General features: G+C 42.6%; 1 protein-coding gene and 1 pseudogene across 2 annotated transcripts in view; both read left to right on the top strand.

Moving 5' to 3' along the window:
- TUSC3 (tumor suppressor candidate 3) overlaps positions 1 to 20,687 on the top strand; it is a 248,904-nt gene extending 228,217 nt beyond the window's left edge. For both annotated transcript variants that reach the window (XM_029587168.1, XM_029587161.1), the window contains 2 exons: positions 2,308 to 2,398; positions 20,408 to 20,687. In XM_029587168.1, the coding sequence (XP_029443028.1) occupies positions 2,308 to 2,398; positions 20,408 to 20,423 (107 nt within the window). In that variant the 3' untranslated portion in view covers positions 20,424 to 20,687. The remainder of the gene's footprint in view (positions 1 to 2,307; positions 2,399 to 20,407) is intronic.
- Positions 4,905 to 5,900, top strand: LOC115080954 (annotated as a pseudogene).
- Positions 20,688 to 22,390: the final 1,703 nt, after the last annotated feature.

The following is a 22,390-nucleotide window of genomic DNA, read 5'->3' as shown; positions in this document are numbered from 1 at the left end:
GCCTCTCTTCTCCTATCTACCCATCCCTTACAAGACTTACCCATAAACACCAACCTTTTAAAGGCGATCGACAGAGAAAGATCTCCTTGTGGCACCACATTTTGAGCTCAGGAGAAACTGTTGAGGAGAGGGTCGCAGACTCCGAGAAGTTGGTCCGGGTAAACATTGAATCCCCTGAGGAAAGGCATTCTTGTCTGAAACATGTTGGGATAACTCACAAGAGGATGGACATACCAACCAAAATCGGGGAAGTCTGTTTTTATACCCTTTATTGACATTCTCATTGAGTATTATGGAGTAAATCTTTGCAGTCACGCATTCAAAAATTATACTGCCACGGAAGAGTCCTTCAGGTGTTGTTAGGGACAACACAAGTTTACATATAAAATTCTTAAAAAATAATTGTTAAAAGCAAACTGAGGAGGAGGAGGAAGGTTGATGATTATAAATTCACCTTACAGAGGTGCAGGGCACCTACACTAAGTATGAAACCTTTCTCCGTCTCCACTTAATATTTTTAAATTTATATATATTAGTAAAAAAACTCTTTCCACTGATAGTGTAGGTATTTACTTTATTCAAAATAATTCTAGAACACATATTATTCACCAAAAAGTTTATTTAACTGTCCAGCGGCAGAGCTTAGCTCTTAACTTCTGAGTTAGCCATCTGACTGCTTTTTAATATGGACCTCCTCCCAACCTTACAGAGATGAAGCATGCTATTTGATAGAAATCCATTATGATTTGTTATAGTTGGCATCTGCTCTGATGGAAGGATATATAGTACTGTGTTTTACTACAAAGGCAGCTAGGACCTGATCTGTACACTTACAGGTGACAGACAGACCCCTAGAAGTGTCTGGAAACTTCCAATGGTGAAAAAATGACAGGGCGGTAGTGACCTTGATGTGTACTGGCAAGATGAGGCTCCTTCGAATGGTAGATTACAGGTCCCACTCTAACTACTGGCATAGGAACAGTATGGTTTCCCTGTTGAACCTGTAAATGACTTGCACTTCTGACAGATACAAATTCTGTGTCCTAGTTCTATAGAAAATCTATAAGGGCTACCTCTTCCTCCTCCTCTCTCCCTTCTTAGCTGTAGTGACCTGACTACCCATAGGGCCATTGAAGTCATATTGAAAATAGACTCTCCACCACTGACTCACATCCCCCATATCTTCCATTAACACACTCTCCCATCCCCCTTTATAGCCCTGTTTCCTCTCAATATGTTCCGCTCATCCCCAATATAAACTTGTATGTTCCAGTTACCAACAAGTATGGCCCTGTCTCTTCCAGGTACATTCACTGCATCCCACCCCCACCCCTGGTCTGATTCTTTCCCTGTAACCCCCTGTATGACCCAGGGTTTCCAGGTGTCCTCCAGTAGGTCCCAGTTTGTCCCTGATAGTCTCCCTCCCACTCTCTGGCCTGATCTTGTGTCTACTCACATGGGAGAAGCCAGCCCACCAAACGCCAAGTCACTATTCAAAGTGAAAGTTTGCACTTCTATGCATAAATGATCAGTAGCAAGTATACATGCTTATTTGCATAGACTTGTGCGTGTATGTCACTTTTAAAATAGATCATTATGCACGTACACAAACATGCTTACAACACACACTCTTTTTACGTGTGTACATGAGCACGCATACACACATATACCTATATAATATGGCCTCTTTTTAAAATAGGAGCTTGTGAGGAATGGCCACATGCACATGTGGCTTTTTTATCCATGTGCAGCTCTTTGAAAATGTACCTTTAAAGCTTTTTCTCACTTTATGTTTATTGGAAAATAACTTAATAAATAAGGTCCATGATGTTACAACTATATCCTCTTCCAATTTTTGTTGCTCGTTATTTATTGTCAGCACCACATTAATTTTACTGTGTATAAAACTATTATATTATTTTTGTATAGGTTGAATCTTAGCTACTTATCTTGGAATGAGAAGTATGTTGGTAATTTCTTTATTTAAAAAAAAAAACCACATAATTCTATTCAGCCAGATTCTACCACTTCCACATGTAAAAATGTTATTACTAATGTAAATACCTATACCTAATGTTATTCTCTCCCTTTTCTTCTCTCCTCCCAGTTCTATTACCTTGTTATTTGTAACTGCTTCCTTCTACACAAATAGGTTATTGAATTGTTCACTGTACACCCCTGTTATATGTAAACCGGCATGATGTGTTTGCAACATGAATGCCGGTATATAAAAATTTTAAATAAATAAATAAATAAACATAGAAAAATGAAATATTTTTCATTAATAACACTTTTATTTGTTTTCAGTTATCTGCTTGGTGGGACTTGGCCTGGTGGTCTTCTTCTTCAGCTTTCTGTTGTCCATATTTCGCTCAAAATATCATGGATATCCCTATAGGTAATTTTTATTAATCTTAGCTTTATTAAATATTCATTAGCAGAATCATTTTCTATGAAAGACTATGAGATGAAGAAAGATTGTCCTTCTATTTAGCTTCATAAATACACAATTTTTTTAAAATAGAAAGCATACTTGCTCAATGAATGTCAAAGATAATGTAGTATTCCACATTCCAAATCTTTGTACTTACAAAGAAATTACTATGAAGCTTTTGCAAGCCAGAAGCATATGATGAAAGAAGAATTCCCAGCAACCATGATTATCAGGAAGCTCCCAAAAAGTTTGGTTACTGCTGCAGATGGATGTCGAATATGGTAAAGGGATTGAGACCATATATTTCTGCAACCTGTATAATTTGTGAGGGGGCACATATATGAAGATTTTGCTTCGTATAGAAAAATTTGCTTCAAATGTAGCAATTAAAATATTCTCTTGTATTCATTGTGAAAAATGTCAGCATGAAACTGGAGCAATTTGTGTAATTAAGCAAAGCTATGATTTATCTGCTCCAAATGGTCATGCTCTATTACATCATCACCAATACATCTGACTGCCTTTCAAAGTCATAACTGTTCATTTTTCAAGAAGAAATACTATAGTTCTTCCTTGGCATTTCTAATGGTGTGGTCTGATTCTGTTATAATCAATTTCCTTTTATGTTAATGATGTAAAACATAGAACATTTTCTCTCAGAAAAAGTATTTTTCAATTTCAGTGAAAAGAAAAATCACCCTATATTAAAAAGTGACTCAGAGGCCTTGCACACCTTGGAAGAAATGCATTAACACCCTTTACATGTCTTTTTAGATTGGTACTCATTATGACTAGTATAATTATTTATCAACCTCATTTATTTCCCTATTTATTTATTTATTGATAGCATTTTTATACCTACCCATCAACAATGCTATCAAGACAGTTTACAAAACTTTATATCCATGTCAGTCACACTGTCGTGGCTGTCTGTGGCCACCATGCATCAACCCTGAGTTGTGGAAGGTGCAGTGTGCAAAGACAATATGCTCTATCTGCAAAGCCTTGTCTCTCAGGCTCCCCCCCCCCCTCCACACACACACACACACAGACATACACTCTTCTCCTAATTTGTTAATACATTAAAAGAATATTTATCTTTTCCACTTTTGTTTAGTTTTGAAATTTTACATCTTTTCTGAACCTACAATTCGGGCAATTCAGGATACTTTTCTGTAATGTGCTCTGTACCTCAGGCTCTCCCACACAGGCACAGACAGACATACACACAAACACACACACACACACACACACACACACACACATAGGCATTGGTATGACCATGTATAAACAAACAATTATTAAGTTGGCAAATCCTATGTTCAGTGGCCACTTTCCTTTTTTAATCTTGTCACTAAGGCCTATATTTTTTAAAACACCGCGGCGGCGTGAATCACGCAGTGCAGGGGGGCAAAGCGGGGGGCGGGTCTGCGAAAGCCGGCAGCGATCACACCCAATAGCACCATCATAAAAGGTGGTGCTATTGGGCGCGAAATGGGCAGCAAAAAGGCTCCTTACCTTTTTGCATTCCACGCTGTCTTCACGGTGTCCACCCCGACTCCTCCTCTTCCGGGGCAGTCGCTGCCCCAACTCTGCCCCTTTTTAGCTATCGCATGCAAAAAGGGACCCCCTCAATTTCTTAGGGGACAGTGTATCTATATGGATTTGTTTTGCATGTACCATGAAAAGAATGAACCTTACTTGGAAACCACTGCATTCTGGATATGATCTCTTTCTATCAAATTTATTGCTAATGCTCACCTCAATACATGCAATTTGTCAAAGAGATCCTCCTTCTAAAGTTCAAAGAATGTAATATATATAGGCAAGGTTTCAGTCAAAATGTAACAGCTTACTCACCAACAATTATATCTTTCTTATTATGAAGATATGACCATCATCTAGGACATATGTCATATTGTGAGGAAACACATTCCAAAATATGCCAGTGTTTAATCTTAGGTCATCTTTTTTTTTAAACTATTTTTTTGCTAACTTTCACCAAATGTAGTGTTATACCATAATGTTTCAAGTGTTCATTTAAATCCCAAAATGTACATTTTTTTAAAATTCGTTTAAATCGCAAAAATGTAGAAATCAACTACTTAGCTGGATATGCCGCCAAAGTTTTCCAATGGTGCTTATTTAATTATCCGACTGCAAATTCCATGAAGTTGATTCATGCCCAAACCAACATTTCGTTGCTTGCTACGCCCGACACGGTCCATGTTTCAGAATGCTTATCCTTCCTCAAGGTGCAATTGTTCTATTAAAGTACAGAAAATTTATTTTAAGAAAAATATTACTCCAATTTTAACATTGTAAAATGGAGATTGAATGTGAACTTACTGCAGCATTGGCATTGCTTCAGCTTGTGGGTCTCATGTCTCGATAGTGTTTACCGGAAGTCAAGCTACATAAAGGTATTTAAAGAGCCTACCTGTCAATCAATTAGCCCATGTGTTAGATAATGGAATACAATTCAGCTGGATGTACTGAATTTAATCTAAATATCCATTGTTGTTCTCTTAATGTCAATATGGATTGTAGATCTCCCCCCCCCCCCCCCACTATTAATGAAAATTTTATCGATAACCTGCCACTTGTCTACGGAACCTGTCCAGTTACGCACTGGGGCCTTACATATTGAGGAACTCGAATTACTAGTGTTGGATAAATCCACCCATCCTGTAGTACTTGGACTCCCTTGGCTACAGAAGCATTCTCCCCAATTCAACTGGGCTTCGTTGCAACTGGTGGTGCCCTCCTTCCCGAGTGAGCCGGCTCATCTCCTCCTCCATCCATCGCCATACTCATCTTCAGGGATATCATCAGCAATGATGAGGTATTCATGGATGCTTGTAAATTCAAGGAGACTAAGGATGGATTGTGCATTGAAGTGGAAGGCACAATTGTCAGCAGGCGGGAGGGTGCTATCGATGATGCCCTTATTGGTGGAAATGCCTCTGTTGAATTGCAAGAAGAGGGTGCAGAATCCACCCTTGTCAGTGGTATTGACATAATATTGAACCACAGACTTCAGGAAACCACGTTCACAAAAGATGCTTACAAGCATTATATCAAAGACTATATGAAAACAATCAAAGCCAAAATTGAAGACTCAAAGCCAGAAAGAGTAAAGCCTTTCATGACAGGAGCTCCAGAAATAGTCAAGCACATTCTTGCAAACTTCAAAAACTATCAATTCTACATAACTGAGAGAATGAATCCAGATGGTATGGTGGTTTTATTGGACTATCGTGAGGATGGTGTGACTCCTTTTCTCCTTATCTTTAAGGATGGCTTGGAAGTGGAAAATTGTTAACCAACTTGAGCAAGACTACTCAGGATTACCAACCATAACTGGCTGCTGTTTTTTCTTCATTCATACTACCAAGACTGAGCAATGTCTTCAACTGGACTGCCATTTGAGCTTTATTTTCTCTTGACCCTGACTGCATTGGAGTGGAGGCATTGTTTTAAAGTTTGCCATTTAGTATGGTAAAATAAAGTGTGTAAACCTGTAAAAAAAAATTATATTTTTTTCCCCTCTTCAGGCCTTGTTATTCCAATTACTAGTCAACATGAGGCTTTTTTTTTTCTTAAAGCAATAATTAACCTAAATCTTCATTTCCCTCTTGATGATTGTGGACAATCATCACACTCAGGGCCATGCAACTGTCCTTAGGTTGTAAGAAGGCATACTCTGATCTTACTCATCATTGTCAACATGACTCATCCTGAGGAGGTCCCTTTCCAGGGAAGCTGCTGTATCAAGGGAAGCATAGAGGTTCTGTGTCATACTTGACCTCTGAATGTTGACTGTATTCAAGGTGATAGGAGACATTTTTTAGGTCCATAAAACAATAAACAGGTAGGCAAACACATTCACACTGCTATCACACCTGTAAGATGAACCAGAGCAAACCACAACAAAACCCCTACAATTTCTCTTAAGGATGTGAGTCAGTTTACCAGCTGTTTCCACCAAGTAGACCAAATCCATTCCTAATTCAAAATCAATACAAATAATCATTCAGTTCTGCATATGGCTGTGAAAATTCATTAATAGTATAGTTAAAAGTATACTCATACTCATAAACCATAACTTCTACAATGGCTTGTAAGCGCTGTATTTTTGTACCATAAATTGAAAAAGGAATCCCTGTAACTAATGGAATGACACCTGTAATGGCTAAACCTATATTTTGGCCTTCAGTAAGTAGGGAGGTTTTGTTAGAATAAAGGTGATCTAACAACTGTTGCAATTCTCTCTTCAATTGGGAATAATTAGAGTAAACATTTGGAATTACAGACAGGGGTCCTGCCTGCCACAAATCCTGCCTCCAGAAAGTGATACCATCTCCTGTGGTCCCTCTAGCTACTACGTCCTCTGACATACCTACTCCATATGCGGCCTTTGAGGACGTCTTCTCTAAATAGAAGGCCGACCTCCTTCCACCTCTCCGAAGGTTTGATTGTCCAATCGACCTTCTTCCAGGAACCACGCCTCCCCAAGGATGCACCTCCCCTCTGTTGTTGCCCGAGATGAAAGCAATGACAGAATATATTCAGGAAAATCTTGCAAAGGGATTCATTCACCCGACTACGTCTCCCGCTGGGAAAGGATTCTTTTTTGTGACCAAGAAAGACGGGTCACTTAGGCCGTGTATTGACTACTTTGGCCTAAACGCCATCACCCATAAGGATAAATATCCCTTGTCATTAATTTCCGAATTATTCGACTGCCTCAGGGTGCCTCCATATTCACAAAGCTGGATTTACACGGGGCATATAACTTGGTGAGAATCCGTCTTGATGACATTTGGAAAACTGCCTTTAACACCCGGGACGGGCACTACAAATACTTGGCGATGCCCTTTGGCCTCTTTAACATGCCTGCAGTATTCCAATAAATGATGAATGAAATCTTCATAGATCTACTGTACACCAAAGTCGTGGCTTATCTGGACGATATCCTCTTCTTTTCCAAAGACCACGACACTCATCGCACCGACGTTCAAACCGTCCTCCAGCGCCTTCGTGAAAACCATCTGTTTGCGAAATTGGACAAATGCCTTTTTGAGAAATCCAGTCTACCTTTCCTTGGTTATATAATTTCTCGGCAAGGCTTCTCTATGGATACAGCCAAATTAAAGGGAATCCGGGACTGGCCACAGCCAGTCCGCCTCAAAGCGCTCCAGCGCTTCTTAGGATTCCTCAACTACTATCATCACTTCATTCCACACTACTCTACCCTGGCTGCTCCGTTGACAGCCTTGACCCGTAAAAGCCAAGACTCATGAAACTGGGCACCTGAGTCCATTGCCACCTTCTATCGCTTGAAGGAAGCCTTCCAGAAGGGGTCCTGTCTGCACCATCCTGACCCGAGTCGCACATTTCTAGTTGAAGTTGACGCCTCAGCCATTGGGGCCGGGGTCATCCTGAGTCAACGCACTACCTCTGGTACCATAGTTCCCTGTTCCTTTTACTCCCTTAAATTTTCATCTGCAGAGCAAAATTTAAGCATCGGGGATCATGGGCTGCTCACCATAAAATTGGCTCTTGAAGAGTGGGGCCCGAGGCTAGAGGGCGTACAACACAAATTGACTGTGTTCACCGATCATAAGAATCTGGAACAGTTAAGTCAAGCACGTCTCAAAGTCTGTCAAGTTCGATGGGCCTTGTTTTTCTACAGATTCGATTTTGAACTCCGCTATCGCCCAGCCAACAAGAATCTCCGGGCAGATGCCCTAACACGATCCTTCGAGCCCGAAGACACTCCGGAAGAGCTGACTCATATAATCAATCCAGCCTGTATTTGTTTAACTGCCACTCATCCAGTTCCTGCTGGAAAGATGGTCGTGCCCTGACAACTCTAAGAAAGAGTGCTCCGCTGGGCATATGATTCCAAATTCGCTGGTTACTCAGGACGAGCACGAACCGTGGCACTGCTCCATACTGCCCTACCATGGTCTCTGACATGAAAGCGTACATCGAATCCTGTAACATATGTGCACAGCAAAAACCCCAGGTTGGGCGATCTTGGGGTCTTTTACAACCACTTCCAGCACCTGAAGAACCATGGATTCACTTGTCTACGGATTTCATCGTGGATCTGCCGCCTTCAAAGGGTCACACCGTAATATGGGTCACCATAGACTGTTTTTCAAAAATGGTCCATTTCGTACCTCTACCAGGCCTACCATCTGCTCCAGAGCTAGCACGATTATTCTTCCATCATATCTTCAGACTGCATGGCTTACCCACGGACATTGTTTCATATCGAGGTCCTCAATTTGTTGCTAGGAACTGGCGCTCCCTCTGCCGAAAATTTGGTATTAACATCAGCCTTACGACCGCCTATTATCCCCAAGCAATGGGCAAGCTGAGAGGATGAATCGCTCCTTGAAGGCCTTCTTGCGTGCTTACATCAATGACCGACAAGATAACTGGTCAGACCTCTTATCCTGGGCAGAGTTTTCTCACAACTCTCACATCGCCACTGCTACTGGAATGTCTCCATTTTCAGTTGTCTAAGGGAAACAACCACGACCTCTATCAGTGCCGTCCCCTGCAGCACAGGCTACTGTGGATGCCCTTAAAACGCTATGGGAACAGACAAATCTCCGCTTCCGTCAGGCCGCCTCCCGGGCCAAGAAAACTGATGACAGTCGACGTTGCTCAGCTCCTGAATTCCTCCCTGGCCAGAAAGTCTGGTTAAGTACTCGATATATCCGACTTCGAATTCCATCTCAGAGATTTTCTCCTAGATACAATCGGTCCTTTCGCTGTTACCCAATGCATCGGACCCGTTACATACCAGCTTCGGCTGCCTCCTATGCTGGGAATACATAATACATTCCATGTATCGCTCTTAAAGACTTTGATCTTATCTTGGCCGCCCGGAAAGCCCCTGAGCCACCTCCTTTGGTGGCAGAAACCAATACGACATACAAGGTCCACGAAGTCCTAGATGTCTTCCGTAGGGGCTGCTGGTGGGAATACCTCCTTTCCTGGGAGGGATACAGACCCGAAGAGAATTCATGGGAACCAGCTCGAAACATCCTGGATAAGACCTCTTGAATTACCATCGTGCCCATCCGGGAAAACCCCGACCTCCAAGAGGGGGTGTAAAGGGGGGGTACTGTTATGCGTGCCGCCCGCAGCAGATCCACGGCAAGGCCCTCTCACCTTCTCACATGGACTCTAGCTCCTAGTTCCTCTTCACTGGGGTGGTGGGCTACCAGCACTGACCTCGGGTCACCTCTGGTGCCTCCGGCCCTGCCATGGTCCCCAGTGTTGCCAGCCAAGATGTCCTTGCTCATCGGGCCTCTCCGTGTGGCCCGCGGAGAGACGCCGCCATCTGCGCCGTGCCCCTCCCTAGGTGCATGCACACGCATCGCTAGTTATTTTAACTGGCGGAACCTGGCCGCGGCCCCAGATGCTGACGTCAGACTCTTCAGTGGATATAAGCTCAGGCCTCGCTCCAGAGCATTGCCTTTGCAACAGGCCTCTTCATACTCCGAGTACTCATTGCTGATAGAGAATCCTCTCTGCTTGGTGTTCCTGATTCCTGTGGTTCCCGGTTCCTGTCTTCCTCGTTCCCGCCTCGTCTATGTGTTGGACTGACTCTTTGGATTTCGACTCTGCTTTGTTTGACTACGCTTTAGCATCTCTCCAGCCCCAGACCTCTGCTACACCTGACTACTCTTTAGCTTCTCTCCTGCCACCGACCTCTGCTACACCTGAGTACTCTTCAGCCTATCTCCAGCCCGGACCTCTGCTATGCCTGACTACGCCTGCCTTCTCCATGCCCTGTCCACAGCTTTGCCTGACTACACCTGCCTGCTCCATGCCTTGACCATTGCCTTGATTGACTTCGCTACAGACCTCTCTGTGTCCAGAGTTCTACATTGCTTGCCACGACCTTCGCTTGCCACCGGCTCTGATCCTAGCCTGTCAGTGACGCCTCCTCTCACCTATACCATTGATGCCCCCCCCTCCAAGTTTCTCTCCTCCTTGTTCCATGTATTTTCACGTTACGTTCTATGTAAACCGATATGATGTATCTATGAATACCAGTATATAAAAGCAGTTAAATAAATACATAAATACCCTGGACATGGACTTACAAGGCTCCGGCCTTTCTTTGCTTGAGCGCCTCCAGTTACCTTCTATTCGTTTGGTGCCTGAGTTCCTGTACCAAACCCAGTCCAGGGTAGGACTACGCCACCTATTGGCTACTGTCTCTGGGCTGAATCACTTCTCTTTACTAACTAACTTTGAAGCCCACCTAAGTCCTACCGGCACCAGCACTCAAAGGCTCAATCCAAGGGGAACGGGGGCTGGTATAGGTGAAGCTCCAGCGGCCTCTACCTTCAGCCCACTCCACATGCCGATGGTGGGTGCCCGTAGGTCCCTACCTATGGGTTGCATCAACCCCACCTCGGCCCAAGGGTCCACCTCCAACGCAACACACTGGGATTTTTAAAATCACTTTTAAAGTTATACCTGAGGTAATGTCCCTGGCTGCAAAATGTCTCTGGTTCATAGCCCGCTGCTCTAACGACTAGGCTACTGCACTCAATTACTCCACCCTGAACCTGCATACCCTCCTCATCCAACCTAATAATGCTCTCTGGACTTGATATGCTTATTTCTGATATTGTTCAAATTGTTTTTACTGTTGCACAACTGCTAAGAAAATGTATAACGTTCACATTGCTTTTCTGTTACACAACTGCTAAGAAAAATGTGTACTTTTGTAAACCGTTGTGATGGCTCTACCGAATGACAGTATATAAAACTCAATAAATAAGTAAATAAATAAATAAATAAATTATGTAGGTTTGTTCTTAGCTTAGTATTCTGTGAGATCAGTATTCAGCACCACTCAGCTAGATAAGCTCTGATTTATCCAGTTAAGAGGCTCTGTTTCAATAGTCAGCCATGTTCAGTGGCTGGCACTTCGCAGGAAACTATTTGTCTAGCTCAATATTTATCCTTCTAAGTGAGGGATGGAACAGAACAGAGCTGCTTATCTGGCTAACTTAGGGACCGATGCAATACAGTGTGCTTAGCCGAGCACACTGTTTAACCCACAGTTGGATACGGGATGTGTAGGCGCGTCCACAGCCCCTTATACTATATGGAGATTAGTGCCTCCACAACGCCCATCCAATGCGTCAGGAAACTAATAGCGCTCATCACATGTAAATGCATGACAATGAGGCTATTAGTTAATCACTCCACATGCAGTAAAAAAGTGTGTGGCCAATACTTACATTTTTGCACTCAGAAATTAATGACTGCCCGGAGCAGGCATTAATTTCTGAGCACCCCAAAAAGTTGTACAGAAAGGCAGAAAATACTGCTTTTCTGTACATCCTCTCACTTAATATTGTGATGATATTAAGTCAGAGAAATGAAAAATTAAAAAAAAAAAATTTTTAAAGTGCCAGCGGTCAGGTTCGGGAAACGGATGTTCAGTTAACCAGTGTCCGTTTTCTGAACCTGTGGCTGTGCACCAATAAAGAAAATGGACACAGATCAATTCAGCATCTGTTTTCTTAACCGGTGGATAGCCAGCTACTCCTGGTCTCCGGCTGTCAAGAAGGCTCTAGGAGCATAATACATTTGACCCTAGCACCTCCTTGACAGTGTGACCCCTAATTAAAATATTGCATGACACCCCCAGGAGAGGTGCCCCCAAGCACGCTTTCCTAACGTGCCCCCAAGCGGGTGCTGCACTTTCAGTGCATTTTTTGCATCGGCCCCTTAGTGCCTATATTCTTATTTATCCAGTTAAGGGAGCGATGTAATAAGCTGTGCTGACCCCACTGCAGGTTTTAACTCCTGTTTTAATGTGGAGTTACATTCCTATCCCCGGAATGTAACAATGGTTTCAGTGTCAGAAAACCCATGCTAAAACAGGATTTAAAACACATGGCATGATTAGTGTGTCTCATGCTAACTGAAAGGTAATAAGACTTATAAGCTGTAACCTTGCAATGCAAGGATGTGTGCTAATAGGGAGACTTCCTAATGCACTTCCTTTTCCTATGGGACCTTTAACTCCTGGTCAGAGGCAGGAGTTAAACCTCACAGTAAAAGAGGAGGGCACCCAAACCCCACTTGGTCGTATTGGGCAAAGTCAAAACAATTGGATGAGTCCTTCCTCCCTCCGCTTAAAATTTGTTCCCCCAACCCCAGATAACCCCAGCAAATGTGGCCATGTCAGGCCATCCATGTGAGTTGTCCCTCCCTTCCTCTTCCTCCCCATTTTAAAAATAATTAGCTGGACTGAAGCAGAACTTCCGAATTCCCTCCTACCTATAAAAAGCCCAGAGCCGGGGCACTGTTCGGCGCGCGTGGTGAATGGACGTTTGATTCCTGAGCTCCTCACTTAGAGCCCTCCAAACCCCAATATTCAGCGTTTAGGAGTGCACCCAATATATTATTTTATCGCATTTTGTCTACTACCTTCATTCTGATGGCTACCAAGCGAAAAACGGCAGATCTTAAGCACTACGGATTTCAAAAGCAAGCAGCAGAGCCTATGCCGCAGGGTGAACCGCCCGAGAAAGATACGTCCGAGAACGCCGAACCCGGGGATCCTGTCTCCGAACCAGGTCCCAGTTTAATTCTTACCGACAGTGTTAGCAGAGCAGAGCTCTGGGGCTGGTTTATGGAGATACGGGCCGACCTAAAGAAACACCGCAGTGAGTTGCTAGCATCAATGGCGGACATCAGAGAAGATATGGCAGCCTTAGGCAATATTTATTTATTTATTTATTTAACACTTTTTTATACCGACCTTCATAGTAAATAAACCATATCGGATCGGTTTACATAAAACAAGGGTATAACAGAAGCAATAAATAAAAGTAATTAACAAGAGAAGAGAATAAGATAAAGCTACATTTAACAAGGAGTAAAAACTTGGGAAGCTTAAGAGCGGGAAGGAAGTTAAAGGCCAAAAAATAATTAAAGAAGCATAGTCCAAAAGGAATTTGGATTAATGCAAAAGATGCTTTATTAAGTAAGTGCCAGAGTTCTTCGTTTGAATGGTTGTAGGACTTTAATCTTCTACGTCCAAGTGAGGAAAAAGAAGACTAAGGGTTGTCTGGAGGATCATCGAAGGCTTGGTGGAATAGCCACGTCTTAAGTTTTTTTCTGAACGTAATGAGACAGGGTTCTAGTCGGAGGCTTGAAGGAATGTTGTTCCAAATAGATGGACCTGCTATTGAAAAAGCTCGGTCTTTGGTCGAGGAAAGGCGTGAGGCTTTAGTTGGGGAGTAATTCAAAGTACCTTTATGATTATCTCTAATTGGCCTATTGGAGGAATGAAGTTTGAAGGGTATTTCAAGGCTGAGATGGAGTTGGTGATGGATGGATTTATGTATTAGGGTAATTGCTTTGTAAAGGATTCTGAAATTTACAGGTTATAGAGTTGATGACCTAGAACAGACGATAGATGGTCAAGCTGTCACGATGGCGTCCTGCACTGCACAGTGTCAAAATTTACAAGTAGATAATGTGACGATCCATGATAAACTAGAAGACATGGAAAATCGCCTAAGGCACAATAATTTAAGAATTTGAGACATCCCCGAGTCTGAACTATATAAGGACGCGGAGGAGATAGCGAGGAAAGTTTGCCTCTTTTTCTTGCACAAAGCGACTGCTGACACCCCCAGCGACGCTGCTGATTCCCTCCACCCATAGCAATTGACAGGGCCCACAGGGCACTTGGCCCTAGAGCGGATAACAAAGCCAGGGATATCATCTTTTGTCTCTGAGACTACTCACAGAAAGCCCAGATTTACACCATGACCCGGCAGCAGGCGGAGTGGTCCTGGGAAGGCCTCACCATCGCTGTTTTCCAAGACCTGGCTCCATCAACCTTAAAAAAAAGATACAAGATGCGCGACGCGACCCGAGCCCTGCGAGACGCGCAAGTTCGATATAGGTGGACTTTTCCCTTTGGACTTTCATTTGCTCGACAAGGTGTCACTTACCGAGCTAAAATGCTGGAGGAAGCAGTGGAGGCTTTTAAAAAGGCGGGAATCCCCTATACCTTCACTTTGCCCGCGAAAACAGCCATCTTGCCCTCAAGAGACTTTTCTGCTCGCTGGCAGAGAGCGTCAAATGGCCGCCGCCGCCTCCGTCGTCAGCCGGAGGAACGCAGCGCGTCCTTGAGTGAACAGGGATGAAGAGACCTTATAGGGGACTATTGCAGTCTTATTCCAGGTTTCAGCGTTTTGCATTTTTGTGTCTCTGCTCTACACAGCCGTTTTAATGGTACTGCTGTAGCATAAGCCATATCTTTGTATTTCTTTACTAATGTACAATTTTGTTGAATATGGGTTTTATCCAGCACTCCTAATCTATTCTAATATGGGGGGGGGTTTTTCGAGGGGGGGGGGGTTTCGAGACAACTGCACGACAATTCTCTTGCGCTCTAAAGCCCCGCGTAGGAGATTCATCTGCCGGATGGGTTGGGCAGATAGTTGGGTTAATACGGGGTCTCACAATGTGGATCAGGCAACATGGAATGTTCATTTACTTTCTTATGTGTTATGTGTGTACACGGCTAATGGACGAACCTCTCTTTGTTTAGCTTATGTTTTCTTTTCTCTGCCTGATGGTTAGGTTACTATCTTTGAATGTAAGGGGATTGCAGACATACCGGAAGCGGCAATTCTTATTTCAGGAGCTCGGTGCTCTCCATGCTGACATAGTGATGCTACAAGAGACTCACTTGAAAGTGAGACATGAGAAATTGCTTCGCCACACCCGGTACCCGACTCAGTACTTCGCTTCCAGTTCAGCCCGAGCTAAGTATACGGGGGTGGCGATACTTATCTCCACATCAGTGACACACGAAGTGCTTTACAAATATGCGGATCCAGAAGGACGAATGTTGCTACTTACTATACGGATCGGGACTGAATTCTTCACGCTTGTCAATATATATGCTCCCAATGCTACACAGGTCCCTTTTCTGCGCCAATTACAAAACCAGCTGTCTAAAGCGGAAAACCATCGTGTCCTTATCGGGGGGGATTTTAATTTTTCAATTAGACCACACTTAGATACTTCTAGGGTTGAAGCTTCTACTTCTAAGGCTGCGCGCACATTCCTTATTAGTCTAATGGACACCTGGAACGTGGTGGACATCTGGAGACAGCGAAACCCGCAGTCACGTCAATACACCTTCTATTCTCACCCTCATTCAGTTTATACACGCATAGACTACCTTCTGGTCGATAAAAGCTTACAGAATCATGTCACTAGAGTGGAACTAGAACCTATAACGTGGTCAGACCACGCCCCAGTGTGGGTAGATTTTAATATCCCTGACGAGAAAAGGGGAGTCCACTTTTGGCGCCTTAATGAGCAACTATTAGAAGACGAGGACTATGTTAAGAGGGTTGAGCGATTACTACTCGACTATTTCCAAAACCAGAATCTGCAAGAGACATCGGCTGTAACGATATGGGAATGCTCTAAAGCGTTCATCCGAGGTGAATTTATCTCCCGTGCCGCTTATAACAAAAAACGTAAAGGAGAGAAGAGACTTCTACTTATCCAAACCATCAAGGATCTTTCCAGGCGACATATGCTTAATCCCACTTCTACTCTCTATAGGCAGCTATCGGAAGCACGGCTGGGGCTCCAGAAACTGGATGCGGACAGCATCGCCCATGCCTTAAATATCACCAAACAACTTTACTTTGAAGGTGGGAATAAAGCTGGTCGTCTTCTAGCTCGCCGCCTCAAGAAAACACTTTTTCGCAACAGTATCGCTAAAATTAAGAATGCCCAGGGCGAGATGAAGACCAATTCTGAGGACATCAGCGATTGTTTCACCCAATTTTACTCCTCCCTGTACGCTGCACGCACGGATATTCATACTGACGAGATAGACCACTACCTGCAGAATGTGGAGTTGCCTGTTTTATCTCCTCTCCAGCAACAAAGACTAGATGGGCCGATTAGCCTGGTGGAGGTGCAACAAGCTATCAAATCTCTCAAACAAGGCAAGGCGCCGGGCCTCGATGGCCTTACTGGCAAATACTACAAAACTTTATCCTCTGTCCTAGCTCCGCAACTGGTGACAGCATTTAATGCTCTCCGGGCTGATGCATCTCTAGGACCACACTCCAACACGGCAGGCATCACCATTATCGCCAAACCTGGGAAGGACCCATCTTTGTGTGGTTCTTACAGATCCATCTCCTTGATCAACTTGGATCTGAAGCTGCTGGCCCGTATTCTGGCAGGGCGCCTCAACTTATATCTCCCAGAATTAGTGCACCCTGATCAAGCAGGGTTTATCCCTAATCATTTGGCGGCGGATAATATCCGCCGTACTATTGATCTTGTCTGGTGGATTCGCAAGGAACAAGTTCCCGGAGCGATACTAGCTGTAGACGCTGAAAAAGCGTTCGATATGGTGCACTGGCCTTTTTTATTTCGTACACTAGCTAAAATGGGATTTGGCGAAAGCTTCCTTCGATGGCTTCAACAACTATATCATGATCCAGCTGCGTGCGTTAAGGTTAATGGAGGATATGGGGCCCGTTTTCCCATCGCCAGAGGGACACGTCAGGGGTGCCCTCTCTCACCTCTACTATTTGCACTTTTTCTTGAGCCTTTTACGTCAGCGATTCGCTCAGATGAGAGGGTGACGGGAGTACTTTTGGGTGACCAACAGTATAAACTGAATCTATTTGCAGATGATGTACTGTTCACGATCACACAACCGAGCACATCACTGCCATCGGTGCTAGGGGCTATTCAAAAATTTAGTGCAGTTTCCGGCTATAAAGTAAATTTGGACAAATCTGAGATCCTCCCAATACACATTTCACCTGATGAAGTACGTCGACTAGAATCCCAACTGCCTTTCCGGTGGTCTACAAAGCCCTTAAAATATTTAGGAGTATTTATCAGCACCCAGGTGGACCAACTCTACCATTTGAATTACGTACCACTCCTGAAGCGCATAGATACTGATCTCTTACACTGGCATCAGGACTCTCACTCTTGGTTGGGCCGAATTGCGATTTTAAAAATGAATGTACTTCCTTGTCTTCTCTACTTATTCATCAGTTTGCCGATCCATCTCTCCTCTCATATTTTGAAATCCACTCAGAAGAAGATCTTCGCTTTCATCTGGAGAAAACGTCCCCCCAGGGTCCCTCGTCATGTTTTATACCGCCCCAAGATAAATGGCGGCATGAGTGTACCCAATCTTGAATGGTACTATGCAGCAGCACAGACACGAGCCATTTTACAGCTACACAATTGTATCACATACCCCATGCCTTGGCAGCGTATCGAGCAATATCTCGCTGGAAATATGCCACTCACAGCGATGTTCTGGCAACCAAAAAATACTTGGAGACCGGTATGTTCTCTACCGCCAACGCTCCAGAATACCTTATGGATTTGGTCACGCTGGAAGGTAAAATTGGTGGGAAACTCCGTGTATCACTTACCTACGTCCTTATTTCACAATGTGCAATTTCCTTTGGGCCTACCTCAGTCTGCCTTCTTGACGTGGAAACAAGCGGGAATTACCACCATGGGCAAGCTGATTCATCAGTCCTCAGTTGTATCCTTGCCAACGTTATCGGAGCGATATCTGGGGACTCACTTCCCTTTCTTGGAATACGCTCAACTAGCCCATTTCATTAGGTCACAATTATCATCTAATCAAGTAGCCCTCACCACTAATCTATTTGAAACCTTTTGTCTACAGCCTAAAGTAGTGAAGGGGGCGGTTTCTAAGTTATACCTTCTGTTGCAAGGACCACAGTCTACTAAACTACGGAGTTCCGTAATATGGGAACGTGACCTCAACGTCACTATGCCGATTGAAGACTGGGAAGACATATTCGCTAGGGGTCGTAAATGTTCCCTGTCTGCGCACTTACAGGAGAACTGCCTGAAAATTCTATATCAATGGCACTACGTGCCGGCATATTTACATAAATTATACCCCACCACATCAGGGGAGTGTTGGAGGGGGTGCGGACATATGGGTACGTACTTACATATCTGGTGGGCCTGCCCGATAGCGACAGCATACTGGACTCTGATAACTGCATGGTTGGCTCAGGTTCTTGGCCAGCCTATTACTTTGGATCCCATCATAATTCTTCTAGGTGCCGCTAATCAATCCCTACCACTACCTTTGGAGCGGTTTTGTCAGCAAGTCTTTATACTGGCCCGCCTAGCACTGACTAGCCATTGGAAGACTCCACATACTCCTACACTCAAAGCTCTTATCCCCCGTTTCCACAATCTTCGGCAATTGGAGTATATCACAGCGATCCGGCACAAACGTCTTCAGGCCTATCAGGCGGTATGGTCCCCATTTGTTGCGTGGTATCAAGCTCAAGATCTGGACAATCTTTAATCAAGTACTTCTCCTATGCTGCTAATCACCTTTACATTCAAAATATTTGTATTTTCTATTATTCCTTTTACATATTTGATTTTAAGAGTAAACATGGTAATTTGTCCTTATGTTCGTTATTCTACCGTTTATATATATCTCACACAGGGTAATGCAATGTATACGGTGTTCAGTTCTATTCTGGCTATACCCTATTTAGTGGGTTTTGCTTTTTGTGTGCTTTATTTTATATTTTACTATAACTGGTTCTTATTTGCCTGTCGGTGAGAGGGGGGGGGGAAGGGGGGGAGGTATGTATGTATATATATATATATATATATATATATATATATATATACCTATAAATCGGTATATCACTGCATATCACTGTATATCACTGTTATCTCTGTTTCGACTCTAGTTGGCTATGTTTATACGATCGTTTTGATGATTCTGTTATGCACATTGCAGTTATCAATAAAAAATATTAAATACAAAAAAAAAAAAAAGCCCAGAGCCCTCCAAATTCACACACACGCTCACATAACTAAGACCTTAATTGTTGGGCACTTAATATTAATTTATTCATTACTTCACTGTCTGCCCATTGGTCCCTCCACTGTCATCAGTCAGAGAAAGAACCAATCCCCTTTCAGAAGGCTGTCCTTTCAAAATTCTGAAAGGGAATTGGTTCTTTTCCTGACCGAAGACAGTGGAGGGACCAATGGGCTGCTAGGAAGGGAAAGTCTTTTCTAGCTGGGGTTCCTGGTTGGGGGGGATTTGGAAAGTAGGAGGGGGTCCCACAGGTGGAAGTTCTGCTAAGGTGAGAGAGAGGGAGGGAAGGGCAGAACGAATATACCTGGACCCGGACCTAGAACCAGATCCAACTCTGACCAATCTGTTCCGTGCAACCTGACTTTATTAAAGGTGATAGGGAGGAAGTTCAGTATACTTGGAAGTGGAGGAAGGGTTGACTTGCCAGGCCAACCCACTCAGTCTGGCCCAGGCCTAGCCCTGCTGCAAATATCCACACTATGCTACATCGGGCCAAACAGGAGGCAGGGATCTTACTTTGCTTTGTTTTTAATAGCATGAATCGGCATACAAATGAACCATGAATCAAAAAAAGTGTGTTTTTTCAGTTTATTGCATTTTTTTTTTTACTCCTGATCTATTTCCACGTCATTAACTTCCTGCATCCTGCAGGGACCGCACTTTTTAATGCGGACGTTAAATAAAACCCGCACTAAAATCTAACTCCAGTTTTATCACTGGGTTTTATTACATCGGCCCTTAAGTTAGTTGGATAAGTTAAACTGCTATTGAGCTGCTGAATATCCCAGCCAAGTTAGCTGGATATGTTTATCTTGCTAACTTGCTCAGCCACATAGTGGCTGAATATGGACTTCTGTATTTTTTTTTTAATGAAGTTACAGCTTGTCTAAGTGTGGAGTAAAAGAGAACTTGCATGTTTAAATCCCTATTTAGAAATCATTTATACGGCCAACAATTACTTGTAAGCAATTTTTCATCATTCACTCTTTTCTTTTTCTTTTCAGCTTTTTAATTAAATGAAATCAGCTGGGATTGACATAAAGCTTCTGTTTACTGTGAAGACAAACTATTCCTGGTATCTACAGTCATTCTATATTTTGTTCTAGCTTATTGTGTTTCTTCATCTGTTGTTTGTGATAAGTTACAATATTCCCATAGAACAATAGTTTATGTTTTGTTAGTTGTAACCATGAGCATAATTTTATTTATAGAAAGGCATTCTTGGCCAGATATACCCTGAAGTAAGAACTGAAAGATGTAAGTACATTTAGTGGTGAAGTATTTAAATAAATCTATTATCACAACATAAGGAGTCTTGTGCTTATTATAAAAAATCTTTCTATATATTTTATGTATACAATAGAAAAGCAATTACAGCCCCATCTATTCTTAAGCAAAAGGTTAGTGCATACGTTGCACAGAGAAATCATGAAAGGATTACCATCCATAGAATCTTAACAGGTGGAACTTATAATTCCTGGCAAAAAAAAAATAGTGGTTATTGATAACATCTGCTTTTGAACAATCAGAACACAAATGTTGAATGAGCTTTGGAAAACATATAGGCATGGTATTTGTGAGCAGTACATCGTAACAATATTGAACATATTTCTTGAGCAAATTCTTTTTACTTGGATTACTGGGAAATGTGCCAGCATTTTGACTAGAAGACCATGGGGCAAAAAAAGGAAGAGGCTTCCCAAGAGAACTCAACAATAAACACATTGTACTGCAAACTATGTCTAGCAATATGAAGTCTATTTCATTTTTATGTAAATGGTGATGACTGGAAAATTCCACCGAGGTTTTCAACTATACTACTCACAGACAGTAGTGCATTGCTATTTTTCCAGATTAAAGGTTTATTATCAGTTTTGATTTTATAGTTTACTTTTTCTTTGAGAATGCTAGCGAACTACACATGTTCAGAATCACTTTTTCACATGGCACATGCCAGAGACTTCTGGCCTTAAGTGAGAAATTGGCTAAAAAGATTACATGGTATAGTTAAGATGCGATTTACTAAGGCTTTTTCCTCATCTGAGGTTGATAATCAAGAGGTCAAGATTCAAAAGCCATTTAGATGGATAATTCACAAATTTTCTGTCTAAATGGCATGTTTCATAGCATGTGGATAGATCAATGGTTCCCAACCCTGTCCTGGGGATCCCCCAGCCATTCAGGTTATCAGGATATCCACAATGAATATGCATTAGAACTTTATAGTGAATTCTGAAATCCACCAGAGGCGCTGAAGACTAAATAGAACAGGTATAATATAATCATACTTGCTTGCACCAGACGGAACTCTAGCTGTAGAGTTCTAAAGAAATTATAACAGTGTAATTGTATTTTTTGTTAAACCATAAAGAACTGAATTACAATAATCTGTATTTGTGAAAACTAAACTAATTGAGAATCATCTCTTTCTAGATAAGGGTTTAAAACAATGTTAAATTCATAACCCGTAGTATCCTGTTCTCACAATTTTACGAACATGCATTTTCATGGATAATTTTGAATCCATGAAATTGCCAAATCCCTTACTACCCAGGACAAAAGGCACTTCTGTTCCTTCAAAGGTAAAAGCAGGCAGATCTTCTGTTAAAAGTTCTTTTAGTCAGCAATAAAATTTCAGTCTTGTTTATGTTTAATGCCAAACAATTGTGATGTAACCATGTTTTAATTGTTTGGAGATAAAAAGCTAACTGCTTCAAAGCAAATGAGATAATATATCTTAACAGGGAAGCTGAATTGTATGTCCTCTGCACAGATTCCTAATTCAATACCCAATCCCCCTAGTAATTTACTCAGCAGGGCAAGATATACATTAAACAGTGAAGCAGATAACGAAGATCCCTGTGGGTTGCTTGTCTTAATTTTCAACCATTCTGAAGTTTGGTTTTCAAAAATAACCTGAAAATTCCTATTAGAGAGAAAAGAAAATCAATTCAATACAGTGCTGGTAATTTCTAATTCTATCAATC

Source organism: Rhinatrema bivittatum, chromosome 1 (assembly GCF_901001135.1).
Source record: "Rhinatrema bivittatum chromosome 1, aRhiBiv1.1, whole genome shotgun sequence".
NCBI classification, from domain to species: domain Eukaryota; kingdom Metazoa; phylum Chordata; class Amphibia; order Gymnophiona; family Rhinatrematidae; genus Rhinatrema; species Rhinatrema bivittatum.
The sequence above is the reverse complement of the archived record's forward strand: the minus strand, read 5'-3'. Positions and strand labels throughout refer to the sequence as shown.